The 12,908-nt window shown below is 34.3% G+C and overlaps 1 protein-coding gene across 2 annotated transcripts; it reads right to left on the reverse strand.

The window, feature by feature from the left end:
- Positions 1–1,406: 1,406 nt before the first annotated feature.
- Positions 1,407–5,591, reverse strand: LOC138903700 (lysine histidine transporter-like 2). Of its 2 annotated transcripts, none has more exons than XM_070192157.1 (6): positions 5,175–5,591; positions 3,381–4,164; positions 2,588–2,693; positions 2,372–2,463; positions 2,181–2,249; positions 1,407–1,740 (listed from the first exon to the last, which is right to left on the reverse strand). In XM_070192157.1, the coding sequence occupies exons 1-6, from the start codon at positions 5,345–5,347 to the stop codon at positions 1,642–1,644; spliced, it is 1,323 nt and encodes a 440-aa protein (XP_070048258.1). In that variant the 5' UTR covers positions 5,348–5,591; the 3' UTR covers positions 1,407–1,641. The 2 variants fall into 2 exon arrangements, with proteins under 2 accessions (XP_070048258.1, XP_070048259.1); XM_070192158.1 differs by lacking the exon at positions 5,175–5,591 and adding an exon at positions 4,713–4,863.
- Between the last annotated feature and the right edge of the window lie 7,317 nt (positions 5,592–12,908).

Genomic DNA, 12,908 nt, shown 5'->3' on the forward strand with positions numbered 1-12,908 from the left:
ATTCTAGACTTGTGATGTATAGATGCTCATGTACTCTGTGACACCCCGATAGTTGGGAACTTCCACGTTGTGTTTTAGGTTTCTATCCCTGTTTTATTAAAACTTTTATTATTTAAACTGCTTTAATTCATTTCTGTTAAAGGTGTTGGAATTATTTCGAAAGAACGGTTTGCCTAGTACCACGATAGGCGCCATCACGACAGGTTAGAATTTTGGGTCGTGATATGATGAAATTAAGAAAATTGGGATTCTAATCCCTTCTGTTTGTAGTTGTTGTACTAGACACAGGAGGAAATAATGCCCCATATATTCAGAGATAGCCAAATTGCTTGACAGGTTTGGTTCTTCAAACGTAATTAGTTTTTGGGGTTTGATTTAGCACTGGTCATCTAAGACAAACCATCATGAATTGGTGGTTAGCTAAAGAAAGAAATGGAGTTCACTCAGTGTTACTCCAATGTATACCGTCTATGATTTATTGAAAAATATGGTTGAACAGATATGCAGCAAGGTTTGATAATAAATCCATGTCAGGGTGGCATATCATCATCTCAAAGTGCTTAACATTAATCCTTAATTATCAGTTTCCTACTCTAAAACTTTCACAACTCTGGATCGACAAGTGTAAGTATGTGGAGAAGTTACAATTTTCTATTCACTCCCAGACTATTAAATGGAACAAACCCGATAGGGGTTGGGTAAAATTGAATGTTGATGGATGCAACAAAGGTAATCTTGGTTCAGCAGGAGGAGGGGATATCATAAGTGATTATCACGGCAACATGATGAAGGCTTTTGCAGAATTCTATGGCCAGTTTAATAGAAGATAAGGCATTATTGCATGGTATTAAGTTTATGTAGTAATTCTGATTTTTTGAAAGTTCATGTGGAATCTGATTCAATGTTTACTGTCAACATGATTAATAGAAAGATGGTACCTTCTTGGCAAATCAAACATATTATTGAGCATATTTAATTTGGGAGGTAACTACGACTGGAGATTTCAAGTTTACACACGCATTTAGAGAAGGCAATATGGTCGCAGATCAACTTGCTAACCTAGGAGTAAACTCACATAATTGTGCTATCTTCAATGAAATTGTTTCACTGCATAGAAATGTTAGGGCTTCAATAAATTTAGAACAGGATGGTTTACCAAATTTTCGATTCGATCCCAAAAGAAATTATTTTGTTGTTAATGATGATATCTCTTGGCAGTGCATTGCTTAGAGTGTATATGACTAGATTGTATGTAGTAATGTATGATATGAACTATCCAACTTGTAAGAAGGTGTCCTCAACTCTCAAAGAATTCCTTTGTGATCAACGACAAACTAGATTGGGTTCCACCAATCTATACTTTGTAATTGAGGTCAAGGTTTATATCCTCCTTCGTGTAATTGTGATTTTTGGAATACGCATGTTGGAGTCTGGCCTAACTCCTCTATCCCTGTGATGAAACTTTGATTAGAAAAACAGTTCAATTGTCCAAAAATTACAATTCAAACTTTAGCAAACTTCCATATATAAAAGCTCTTCTGAAACTGAAAGAATTATCCTAAAATTCTGCATCTATGCCTCACAAACAGGCAGGATATAGCACATAATTTAACATCTAAAAACTCAGATTGGCCGTATCGATCAGGTGTAGAAGTGATAAGTCTTGGCTGATTTGATGATACTCCATAATCCACCAATGGGAGATGTTAGAGTCAAAAGTACACCCACTATAATGCAAAGCTGCAACATAAAGAGAAAAAAAATAAGAGATAGGGGTAAGTAGGGAAAAAGCTTGCATGAAACGTTGCATGTACAAAATTATATTAATTTATCACAATTAATTTATATATTGATGTGAGAATCTACATTTATTTACAATGATAAGATGCTATATCTTATGCAAAAGACACTTGTTATGTACTTATTGCTTTGATACATATCATCGAGTGTATAAAAAGTTTTCCCCTAAATAATTTGTATGGACATCGCTATTTATATCAAATCAATAAATATGTACGTAAGATATTTGTTTTTCATAAATACATTTTTAACTTAATTATGGTGAAGTTATATGCACTCTCATTTTAATTTTTAATCACTGAGTTTTATTGATTAGTTTGATGTAAACATCGAGTGTAAGTAAATTTCATGATTACATTTACAAGTTCTGGTAAACTTACCCAATTCGTACACCATGACAAGCCAAACCGTTTGGGCTTTTTTATAATAAGCCAGATGATGCATGGAAGCTGTAGGTAGAAATTAAAAACATAGTAAATATTAAATATATTTGTCATATGAGTATTATATAGTCATAACTTTTGATTTAATGAAGTGAAAATTTAATGAGTTATCTATGAAATATACTTACATAATATGAGGTTGGTGCCAGAGCAAAACCTCCAAAGAATCCCATCAAACCACCAAAGAATGGTATTGTCATGCCCACAACCAATGTAAATGCTACAATAACAGAAGACCATAGCAAGAATAAAAAAAATACATAGAAAAGAGCAATTAAACAACTTTTTTAGTTTATTTTCTAATTGTGCAAAAATATTTTCTAATAAACATGTAAATAACTTACCAACAAAAACCGTACGCACACAAACACGTAGAAGAGTGGAAGGATTATATTTCAATGACTTCACAGCGTATGCCTCTATCATATCAAACACTGGCATTGCATAAACCTGAAATGTAAATTAAGTAATATACAACAGATTAATTAGGTAAATTACTAACATCTAAGTTGCTCATAATATATTATCAATTGAGGCACATCAAAGACTTAAAGAGTTTATACAGTTGAAGTAGGTTTCCTCAATTACATATAAAGGATTAAATTTATATATATGCACTGTGTAAAATTTTTATTATACTAACTATTTTAGTCTACTAAAACAAGTTATGTACTCTTTTTTTAGGTTAACATATTTTATTTGTACTGAGTAGTTACTTGTTATTATTGTAGACAGTGGCAGAGACATCCCTTAGTATGGGGTGTATCTGACACGGGTTAATTTGCAACGAACTTTTCTAGCTAGTATATATGAAAATCGACACCATTTGAAAATTATGTAGAGTAACTATTAGTTTAAGACATAAAGACTTAAAAGAACCACAGTCCTAGGTCTAAAAGTTATGGCAATAGACCGATACTACTTGCATAAAATCTTATACAATCAAACCTCTCTATAACAGCCTTATTTGTTCCAGATTATTTTGGTTGTTATAGCGAAGTGTTGTTATAGAGAACATATATTATAACATAACATAAAAATTAGTTCCATAAAAACTTGGCTTTTACGGTGAATGGTTGTTATATAGCGATGTTGTTATAGAGATGTCTGACTGTAATTAAAAGTAGTGAAAGATACCTGGTAACTCCCAATGACATGAGCGACAACAAAAATGTTAGCAGTTGCAATAAGCCATGTAGGTCTATGTAGTGTGAGCAAGATGTTATCATCAACTCCATTACCAAACACCCAATATCCAATGAAAGCCACAGGCAAATAACACAAGGCCACAATAATATAAGCTGTGAATACACCTTTCCACATTGCTTTTTTTGAAGGTGCATCTTCTGTTGAAGGAATTGTAGCTTGAATTTCAAGAACTACATTATGTCCAGCATATGCAAATGCTACATTTCCTAATGCACTCAGAAACATAAACACATTATCTGATATTTTTTCACTTTTTGGACCATAACTAACTTCTCTCTCACTTTTTCCTAATTCCTTTAGTGACACAGTCCATGCTATAGCAGAGTAAGTCATGGACAAAATCGCCGCTACGAAGGAGACAGAAGTGATGGAGTTGAAATTTGGCAAGTGAGAGAGGACAAATTGGAAAGAGGAGAAAATCATAATGAAGTAAGTGAGTTTGATAGGTTTGGCATTTGGGAAAAGAATTTCTTGGAATTTTTTCAAGGATTTGCCACCAGTGACCATGTAAATAATGCAAGTGCTAACTTCAACTATAATTTGTTGGGGTACAACAATCCAGAGACCAAGTTTATCACCAAAAGCATATTGGCCAAGCTCATGGTACCTGTCGAATCTCTTGCCTGGTATCATTTCATGCATCTCCACCATTTGCCAGATTGTGTAGAATGTTATAATCCATGACAGTAACGTTACCGTTACACCAGCTCCCCTGCAACATTTATTACAATTTAATACAATAATTAGATGAATGTGGTATCACTTGTAAATTTTAATTTGATCTTTCAGACAACAAATTTGTATAACAAGCTATAATTACCAAAATTAAAAAAGAAACAAAAGGAGATATCTTAGAATATATGTATGTCGACAGTAACTTTGGGGACATCCGATAAAAAGGTATGTCAACTTAATTACCACAAATTAATTGCATTGAGTGTTTGTATCAAATTATATTAACTAATTAACATGGTTAAATGACTTAATAAAATAATATTAATTAGTTAATATAATTTGATGCAAACAACCATTTATATATATATATATATATAATGATCAAGTGAGAAAAGTCTATATGCACAAACATATCATGCATCTATTAGTTCGATCTAAACATAATGTTCGGTTAATTTTTCAATAATAATATGCAACAGTAGACGCTAAGATGATATCAAGCAGTTAAGATATCTAATAATTTTTCCAAATCGGATCGTACTCTCAAGGCAAAACATTAAATGCAATTAATGAAGAAAAACGCACCTAGTATCAATTATTATTCTTTGAAACTGAAAACCTGGACATAAGCTATTAGTCAAGATTTCCAGACTCAGTTTTTTTTTTTTTAAAAATAACGAGATCTCCGGAGTCCCAAAAAAATAGTTCTACTATTTTCCAGATTTCCAGAATCAGTTTTTTATAATTTTCAAAAATTATAAAAATAGGTTAGAAAAACTGCTAATTAGATGATAACAAGCAGTTAGTTATACAAATCCGGAATTTGAGTATATCTAAATTTTAAAACATTCATAGTCAAGGCAATTCCTTATCAAAAAATTTGATAATGAAGAATAAAAACAAATCCCAAAGAAAAAGGAAGAATACAATACTACGACTCATGCATTCCCAAACTAATTTGTGGTTGAATCCTAATAAATTCAACTAATATTAAAAAAAAAAAACAAATTAAATAAAGAAAAGAAAAAGAGAAATAAATAAAGTTACCATCCCATCTCAGACATGGCATAAGGTAGACTAAGAACAGCAGCACCAACCATGGCAGTAACATTGTGCATGGTTGAATACCACCACTTTGCATTCCGGTCCGACGTTATCGGTAGCCATTCATCTATTGCTTTCTCCCTCCTCTTTTCTTCACTATCTCCTCCCTTTTCCATATTAAATTAAACTAACTATGCTTAGGCAATAGAATAAGAATGAAAAGTTTGTGACTCAAAGAGTAAGGAGATTTAACATCAATTTCGAGTCCTTTAAAATAGACAAAGAGAAAGTCTTTTCTTTTTCTCGATATGCCTTTTCCTATTTATATAGGTGATTGCCATAAAACCTAAATCTAGTAGTAATGACCTAAATATTTCCTAATCCTTTTAGATATATGCAATATGTAAAGTTTTTATGTTTTTAAGGAAAATAAACTACTTTCTATACTTACTCTGTACCCAACAATATTTGGAATTTTTTAAAAAGTGAAGTCCTTTCCAAATGCTGAAATATATGTGGATATAAATAAATAACATCATATCTTTGTTAAAATTACTGCATTATATGCAAATTATTGAGAATAATTCCTTAAGTGTCTCACAGGCTTTTTTGCTAATTGATCGAACAATAGAAACGGTGATGATATTGACAATTTAAACCAATTCTACTAATAGAAATAACGAATTTATGTGTTTTTACTTTTTATCATGCACTAATATTATACACCATTGATTTCTGAAGATTTACATTTCTTTAGTTGTTTTTTTCCTTTTTCTTTTCTACTGGTGAACCGGAAAAAAAATTAAGAAGCACACTGATATTTCACGTTGAAAAATTAAAATACAAAATTCAGTAAAGACGCAAAAGAAGTGATTTTTTTTTTGAAAATTTTACCTCTTATTGCAAAGCTTTATACCCTATTTATTATAAATAAAAACCCTTTAAAATATTATTTTCTATAGCTACCTTTTAGTTTTTATAACAAAATATGTACTTATGGTCACTTCCTACCGTGAAGCCATTAAATACGCTGTCTAATATTTTTTTCTCTCATTCTTTCAGTTTATTCCCTCTCAAAATCACCGTATCTTATTTCTCTCTACACGATCTCTCTCTCACAGCGCCATTGTCTTCCCCATTGTTGAACCACGATTCTCCTTTATCTCCAGGTTCTCTCTCTAGATTGTTCTCAAACCCTAGATCTCGATTTGTTGGATTTCATCTCTGTTAACATGAGTTTTAAAATGTCTTGATCAAAGTTTCTGATATGAGTTGTATCTTTTCCCAAAGTGGAGCGGACATGGTCTGTTCATAGCTGAATTAATTTTGAATGTTGATATGGAAGAGGTGATCACGCCCAACTATGCCTTATAAAAAATACCAGCGGTCGTCGCAAATATATTCTGGCTAATAAGTCCGGAGTCGAATCTCACAGGGAATTAACCTATCAACCACAGTTGCTAGACCCACATAAATTCACGCAATCAATCTTCAGAAATATTTGAATAATAATTTAGATGTTTATTAACTAAATGTTACGTAATGAAAATGCACTAACAAATGACTAACTACGAATTTTGTAAACAAGAATTGGAAAGATCTAAGGTTGTTATTTTCCCAATTGTCGGAATCTTTTCCGCTACGTTTTCTATAAATTCGCCTAAGTCTTCTCTATCGATCATGAGCACTATAACTGTCGTAACTCTCTCCCGAATAATTACCACAATTTACTAGACATATTCTGCCGAATTACGCTAGCTGGCATTAAGTACGGCTCACTCAGATCGCACCAAGGTTTCATTATCTCTAATCCCACCTTTAAACCCTTCGTATTGATCCCTCATATACGTTAGGAGTGATGTTATTCAACAACTACCTAAATATGCATTCTCTCCCGAGTAATACATACTAAATAGGCACAGCTAATTGAGGGCCCTTCAATCAACCACATGAATAGTATAGTTGAACAAATAGAGAAAATACTACGGCAAATTTATATTAACGTAACAAGAAAATTATCCTTCAATAGGTTCCATCAAAATTCTAGATTAGAAATTTTAGCTACTCATACTCATAGTAACAATATCACAAATATTTTTGCATAATTAAAGTACAAAGTAAAGATGAAAGGATATAGAAATCGATGATTCTAACTCCCAACAGGTGATTCCACAAGCTATTCTTGCCTCCGGTTGCAAAAGTCCCCCAAAATGGCATTTTTAGGTCTATTTATATGTGTAGAAAAAGACCTAAATGTGCAGGCAAAGTCCTAGTCAAACCCGGAGAGAAATAAATCTTCAAAACTCGAACTGTGCGTGCCCAGACCTGGCCTCGCGAGGCCTAACGTCTGGTGGACCTCGCCCCAAGCCTGGCGTCGCCAGGTATAAAGCCTGGTCTATCTCGCTCCTGCCTCACCTCGCCAGGTCTATCACCTGGCCTTAGCCTGGTGTCGCCAGGTATAAGGCCTGCACTAGGCCTGGTTTTGCCAGGTATAACGCTTAGTGTACCTGGCTTCGTCGGCTTCTCCTTTTCAACTCCTCCCGAGCACGCTTTCGACTTTTAAGTATCCTTTTTTCTCTACTTTCATCTCCTAATTCATCTACACACATAAAATGGCGTTCATTACGAGTAAATAAAGTATAATTTATCATTAAAGAATATAAAATGCAAGGCGAATAGTGTGCTAAACCATGAATTATAGCCACACATTAATACCCCACACTTAAACATTGCTCGTCCTCGAGCAATCAGACCAACTTATAGACACAACCTCACTAAGCAATTCCCTTAACTCCTTGCACCAAGAATATTTAAAATAGTCTAAGCACCACGGTGTAATATTCTCGCCTCAAGATTTGACTCACATACCATGACTTATTCACAAATTACTTACTTAGTCTAACATGGAGGTCAATGACATTACCTTTCCTTTATGAATCACGTGCCCTCACCCAACAAAGAGCTCAGTTCCACACACGATGAATTTTAAGAACATATGAACTCAAGATAGGAAAAAATTTACTCGCTCTCAGAAATAACATTCATATGCCACAAATGATGCACCATAGGCTTGCCCGTAGTGTAATACTCTATTAATCGAGCTTATTTAGTCTAAGATCAAATAGGACTTTGATTGGTTGTAATGTACGCCGCGGGTCGGGTAGGATATATTTGGATATGTGAGTGACTACACCTCCCTAAGCACTTTAATACATATACTTTAACATTCCAGCCCATACTTATGTCAAACCAAAACTCCACCTTCACATCAATATATATTACCCCATACTTCTTTAAGCACAATTACATTAAGAGTCACCACTTATCTAAGAATATTCTTTTTCATAGCAATACAACTATTTTTGTCTTTTTTTTTCTTTTTTTTTCAATTCAAGCGGCTCTTAATTTTTCAAAACAATGCACCTTTCTCCTTATTTCATTAGTTCCACTCAAAAGCCAAACCAACCATCCCACTCTTTTACTTTTACAAAGTTCATAATAATTCAAGTGCTCATTAGAGATGAAACGGTTCAAATAGATGGTTAATTCAAACAATTGGGTAAGGCTTGTAGTGTGGTTGCCAAAGAAACAGGATTACAGGCTCAAAGGGGTTAACTACGTTACATAACTTTTAGGTGGGTAAACTATATATATCTGGCTTAACAAAGAAATGCCTATATCACTTCTCAGAATGAACAAGACTACTATTTCGCTTTGCACACACACAGGGCAAGTTTTAGACATCAAATGCAATGCACAGAATACATACAAAACTCTCACACACATGGCACATAACTCACTCAGGATTGTTTTCATCGCGACACTCCAGTCAAAGCAGTTAAGCAAAATTAGGAATCTACGATTTATGGTATTTATGCTAGAGTCAAAAACCGAGCCTAAGCGTCATGACCATAGTCCTAACTATTCTCAAGGCATAACAAAACTAAGAGATATTACTACAATTAAATGCATAGCTTCGTGGTTCCTACTCCTAAAAATTAAAACTAACTACACCCGGTTCAACTAAAAGCTCTTGGAAAAGAACCGCGGCCCAAAGAAAAACCAAGGGGGAATTACTATATTACCTAAAAAAAATCTTCTTTTTTTTTCTCTAGACTTACTTCCCTCAGGAAAACTATCTAGGAGATCCATCGTCGGGAAGAGTCCAGTTATGTTTTTTTAATAACTAAACAAATAACAAAAACAAATCACTAAACCAAATTCTTAAAACAAATAACTAAAACAAGTATCTAATGAAAACAACACTTACTAAAACAACAAAACAAACAACTAGAAGTAATTTCTACAAGTCCCCACCCCACACTTAGATCATGCATTGTCCTCAGTGCATACACAAATTGACAAAACAAGAAAAATGAGTAGGGTGCAAGGAAACTCCCTGATCAAATTGCGTCTTCATCCTCTGAGGCTCTCCACTCTTCATCATGTGCTTCCTCCTCCTCATCATCATCGTCCTCATCATCTGACTGCTCTGGCTCGACCTAAGGCTGCTCAGGAGTGTTGATATCCTCATCATCGGGGAGTCTGTAGCCATCACCTATCCCAACCAGCTGCTGGCCATGAGCGTTGAGCGGGTACCGCTGCTCCAATAAGGTCCTCTCCTCAGATGTGGTTGGCTGACCTCCTATCCTTAGCTGCAAATCCATCATCCCATAGAGATGGGCCATAAAACTATCATCCCGAGCATTGCGTTCGGTACTTGTCAAAGATATCTTGATTATGGGAATAATTTAATTCTGACTTCTTGTGCTAGTACAATTTGTATGTATTGAACGGACCAAGTAGGGATAAGTATTTTATACTGACTTAATAAAATAACTTCTCTAGCCACTAAACGTACTTATACTCTTAATCTTGATATAATTGTTATTGGTTGTGTATATTATTTATTGTTTTGATTTATTAAAAGGCGAGATATTTTTGTGGGTCAATATACCTGGTAAATTGGACAATGATGATATACATTGGCGAAATACTAGTTAGTTGAAGGAATCCATATCTTGGTCTAGAGATAGATGATACACCTTTATGAAAGCTTATAAGTTTTCATGTGTAAACCCTGCAAGTGTATTTTATATCCGTCACATGATATAAGTTAAGCAAAAGTCTAAAGGAAATAATCAATGAATTAAATTGTCAGTAATTTAATTTATTTGATTAGTATCTGAATCTTAACACGGGGAGCTAAATAAGGTTTAATGAAAGAATTTCAAAATTGAACTGAGAAGTGCAGTTACGAATTTTTAGTGAAATAATTCGTAATTTATTATGGCAGTATTAATTCGGATATTTTGAATTAAGTCCATAATAAGAAGTCTCGTTAATTAGATATTGTGGTCCCTGTTGTGTCTGAATAATTAGGAATTAAAAAAAATCATATTTCTTGGTGGAAAAGGAAGACCCAACAGGTTTAGGAAAAGGTTTTAAACCCTAAAACCTGTGGCTATATTGAGGGGTCTTATTCCATAAGGAGGAAATATTTTTACTACATGAGAAATTCGCCCACACGAATTTTACTAATTCCGGGCATTATTCGGGTCACACAATAAAAGACAGTGGAATTGGAAGATGACTTGAAGGCTCTTTTCGCGATAGCGGTCACGCTTCAAGAGATATGTTTGAGTAAAATCAGTGATTATGTGTTGTCTATATTATATGCAAGTGATCTTGACTATTTGCTTCCGCTGTTCATACTTGTTTTTCATCAGTTGGTATCAGAGCCTGCTTGCGTCTAACTAGATAACATGATGTATATTTGTATATGTGGTCTGATTATTACTTTACTATTACTACTATATATAAGCGGCTAAGGCTGTACAACACATCAATCCTGAATTGTACAAAATGCATTGTGTATTATACTTTTATTTGAGCCTGTCTTATTAGCGAATTGACATGTGTACCGCACCTTTACTTTACCAAAACCACGTGTACTTTACTATTTCAGATACAAACTCTCCGATTATCCATCTCTCCACTCCAATTCTCTCTCCTCAATTCCTCTTTGTGATTTTCTACTTGCTTCGCTATTTCAAGAATTCAAGATATAATCTTTTTGTTTTGGTAAGTTTTTCAATTATTGTGGGCTTCTCTGGATCTCTATGTTGGAGTTTTCTCCGCTTTCAATGTTCAGAATTCTTTCATGAGCTTTGTCCTTTTTTGCTTTTACCTTCTGCTTGCTATAATCTTCTAGTATGGTAACTTTTCTCTCTTGGTTCTTTCTCTTGCACCGTGTTCTGGTTTCACTTCTAATTTTTTCTGAAAGTTTGTCCATATTTGATTCAATTTTTTTTTGTGCATAATTTATTGCCTAGATTTGCTACATGCATGTATGGAATTCTATCTGATTTTGATATATATGTTTGGCAAGAAATACTTAGGTGATTTTTTCTGTTATTTAAATTTTTAGTTGTGTAAAATGGCAATTTGGTGTAAATGTTTTGTTCTTTTGGAGTGGGTACACTACAACAAATATGAGCTACCACGATATTTAATTAATGACTTTATAATAAATGTCGGAAAAAAGATAATTTATCGACATTTATTAGAAAATGTTACAAAAATACTGACATTTAATTAAAAATGACAAAAATGACATTTAGTTAGTGACATTTATAATAAATGTTAACAAATTACTATTTTTCCTTCCTTGGTAAAAAAGAAAACTACTACTTACTTACTAATTTCAAAAGAGAAATTGTTTTGCAAAACTTCCCCCCAAAATTTCCCTCTGAAAATCTCCCCAGAAAAAACCCTACTCCCTACGATATCCCTCTCTCAGAAGTCATAACATTGTTCATTTCCCCCTCCCCAATTTCTCTATCTCATCCAAAATCCCCCCCCCCCCCAACCGTGAACCTCAAGCACCTTCAGGAATAGCAGTATGAATGTATCCTAGTGTACTGTCTTCTTGCTTAATGTATCACTCTCTCAAAAGTCATAACATTGTGTACTGTCCTCTTTATTCTTGCTAGGTGACGGGCGTGTGGGCGCGCACCATAGAAATTGAGACTCAGTCGATTCCGTAGAGTTGTGTAGTCAATTAACTTGTATTCTTCCAAGTATTTGTCATGTGTTAGAGAAACTGAGTTGTGACTCATGTTAGAAATCATGCTTAGGCAAATGCTGGTATTATTGGGACTCACTGAGGTCATTTTTGATGTCGAATTATATTTTTAAATTATAATTTCATACTTAGTCATATACATTCATTGCATATCATATCTCAGTCCCTGTTGTTAATTGTTGATATATCACATCATCATTTTGGGCTAGTTTCATGACATAGTGAGCCCGAGAGACTGGAGAGATTGATGACTGAGTGAGGCCGAGGGCCTGATTGTGAGGTTATTGATACTATAGCACGTGAGTTATCCGTGCGGATCCAGATATTGATACTATAGCACGTGAGTTGTCCGTGCAGCACGTGAGTTGTCTGTGCGGATCCAGATATTGATACTATAGCACGTGAGTTGTCCGTGCGGATTATAGAGCTTGGGCTGAAGGAGCCCTTTCGGAGTCTGCACATCCAAAGTGAGCGCATATACCTATTGAGTGCGAGTGCGAGTGCCGAGTGATTGGGAGGACTAAGTGGATTGATACTCTGAGAGTATGCATATGGTTGTTCACTCTGTTGTACTACATTCGACATGCGCACTTGACATACAAGCATATAGATGCATTTTTCCTCATGTTGTACGGTATCACGTCATGCAT

This window comes from Nicotiana tomentosiformis, chromosome 12, assembly GCF_000390325.3.
Source record: "Nicotiana tomentosiformis chromosome 12, ASM39032v3, whole genome shotgun sequence".
NCBI lineage: Eukaryota > Viridiplantae > Streptophyta > Magnoliopsida > Solanales > Solanaceae > Nicotiana > Nicotiana tomentosiformis.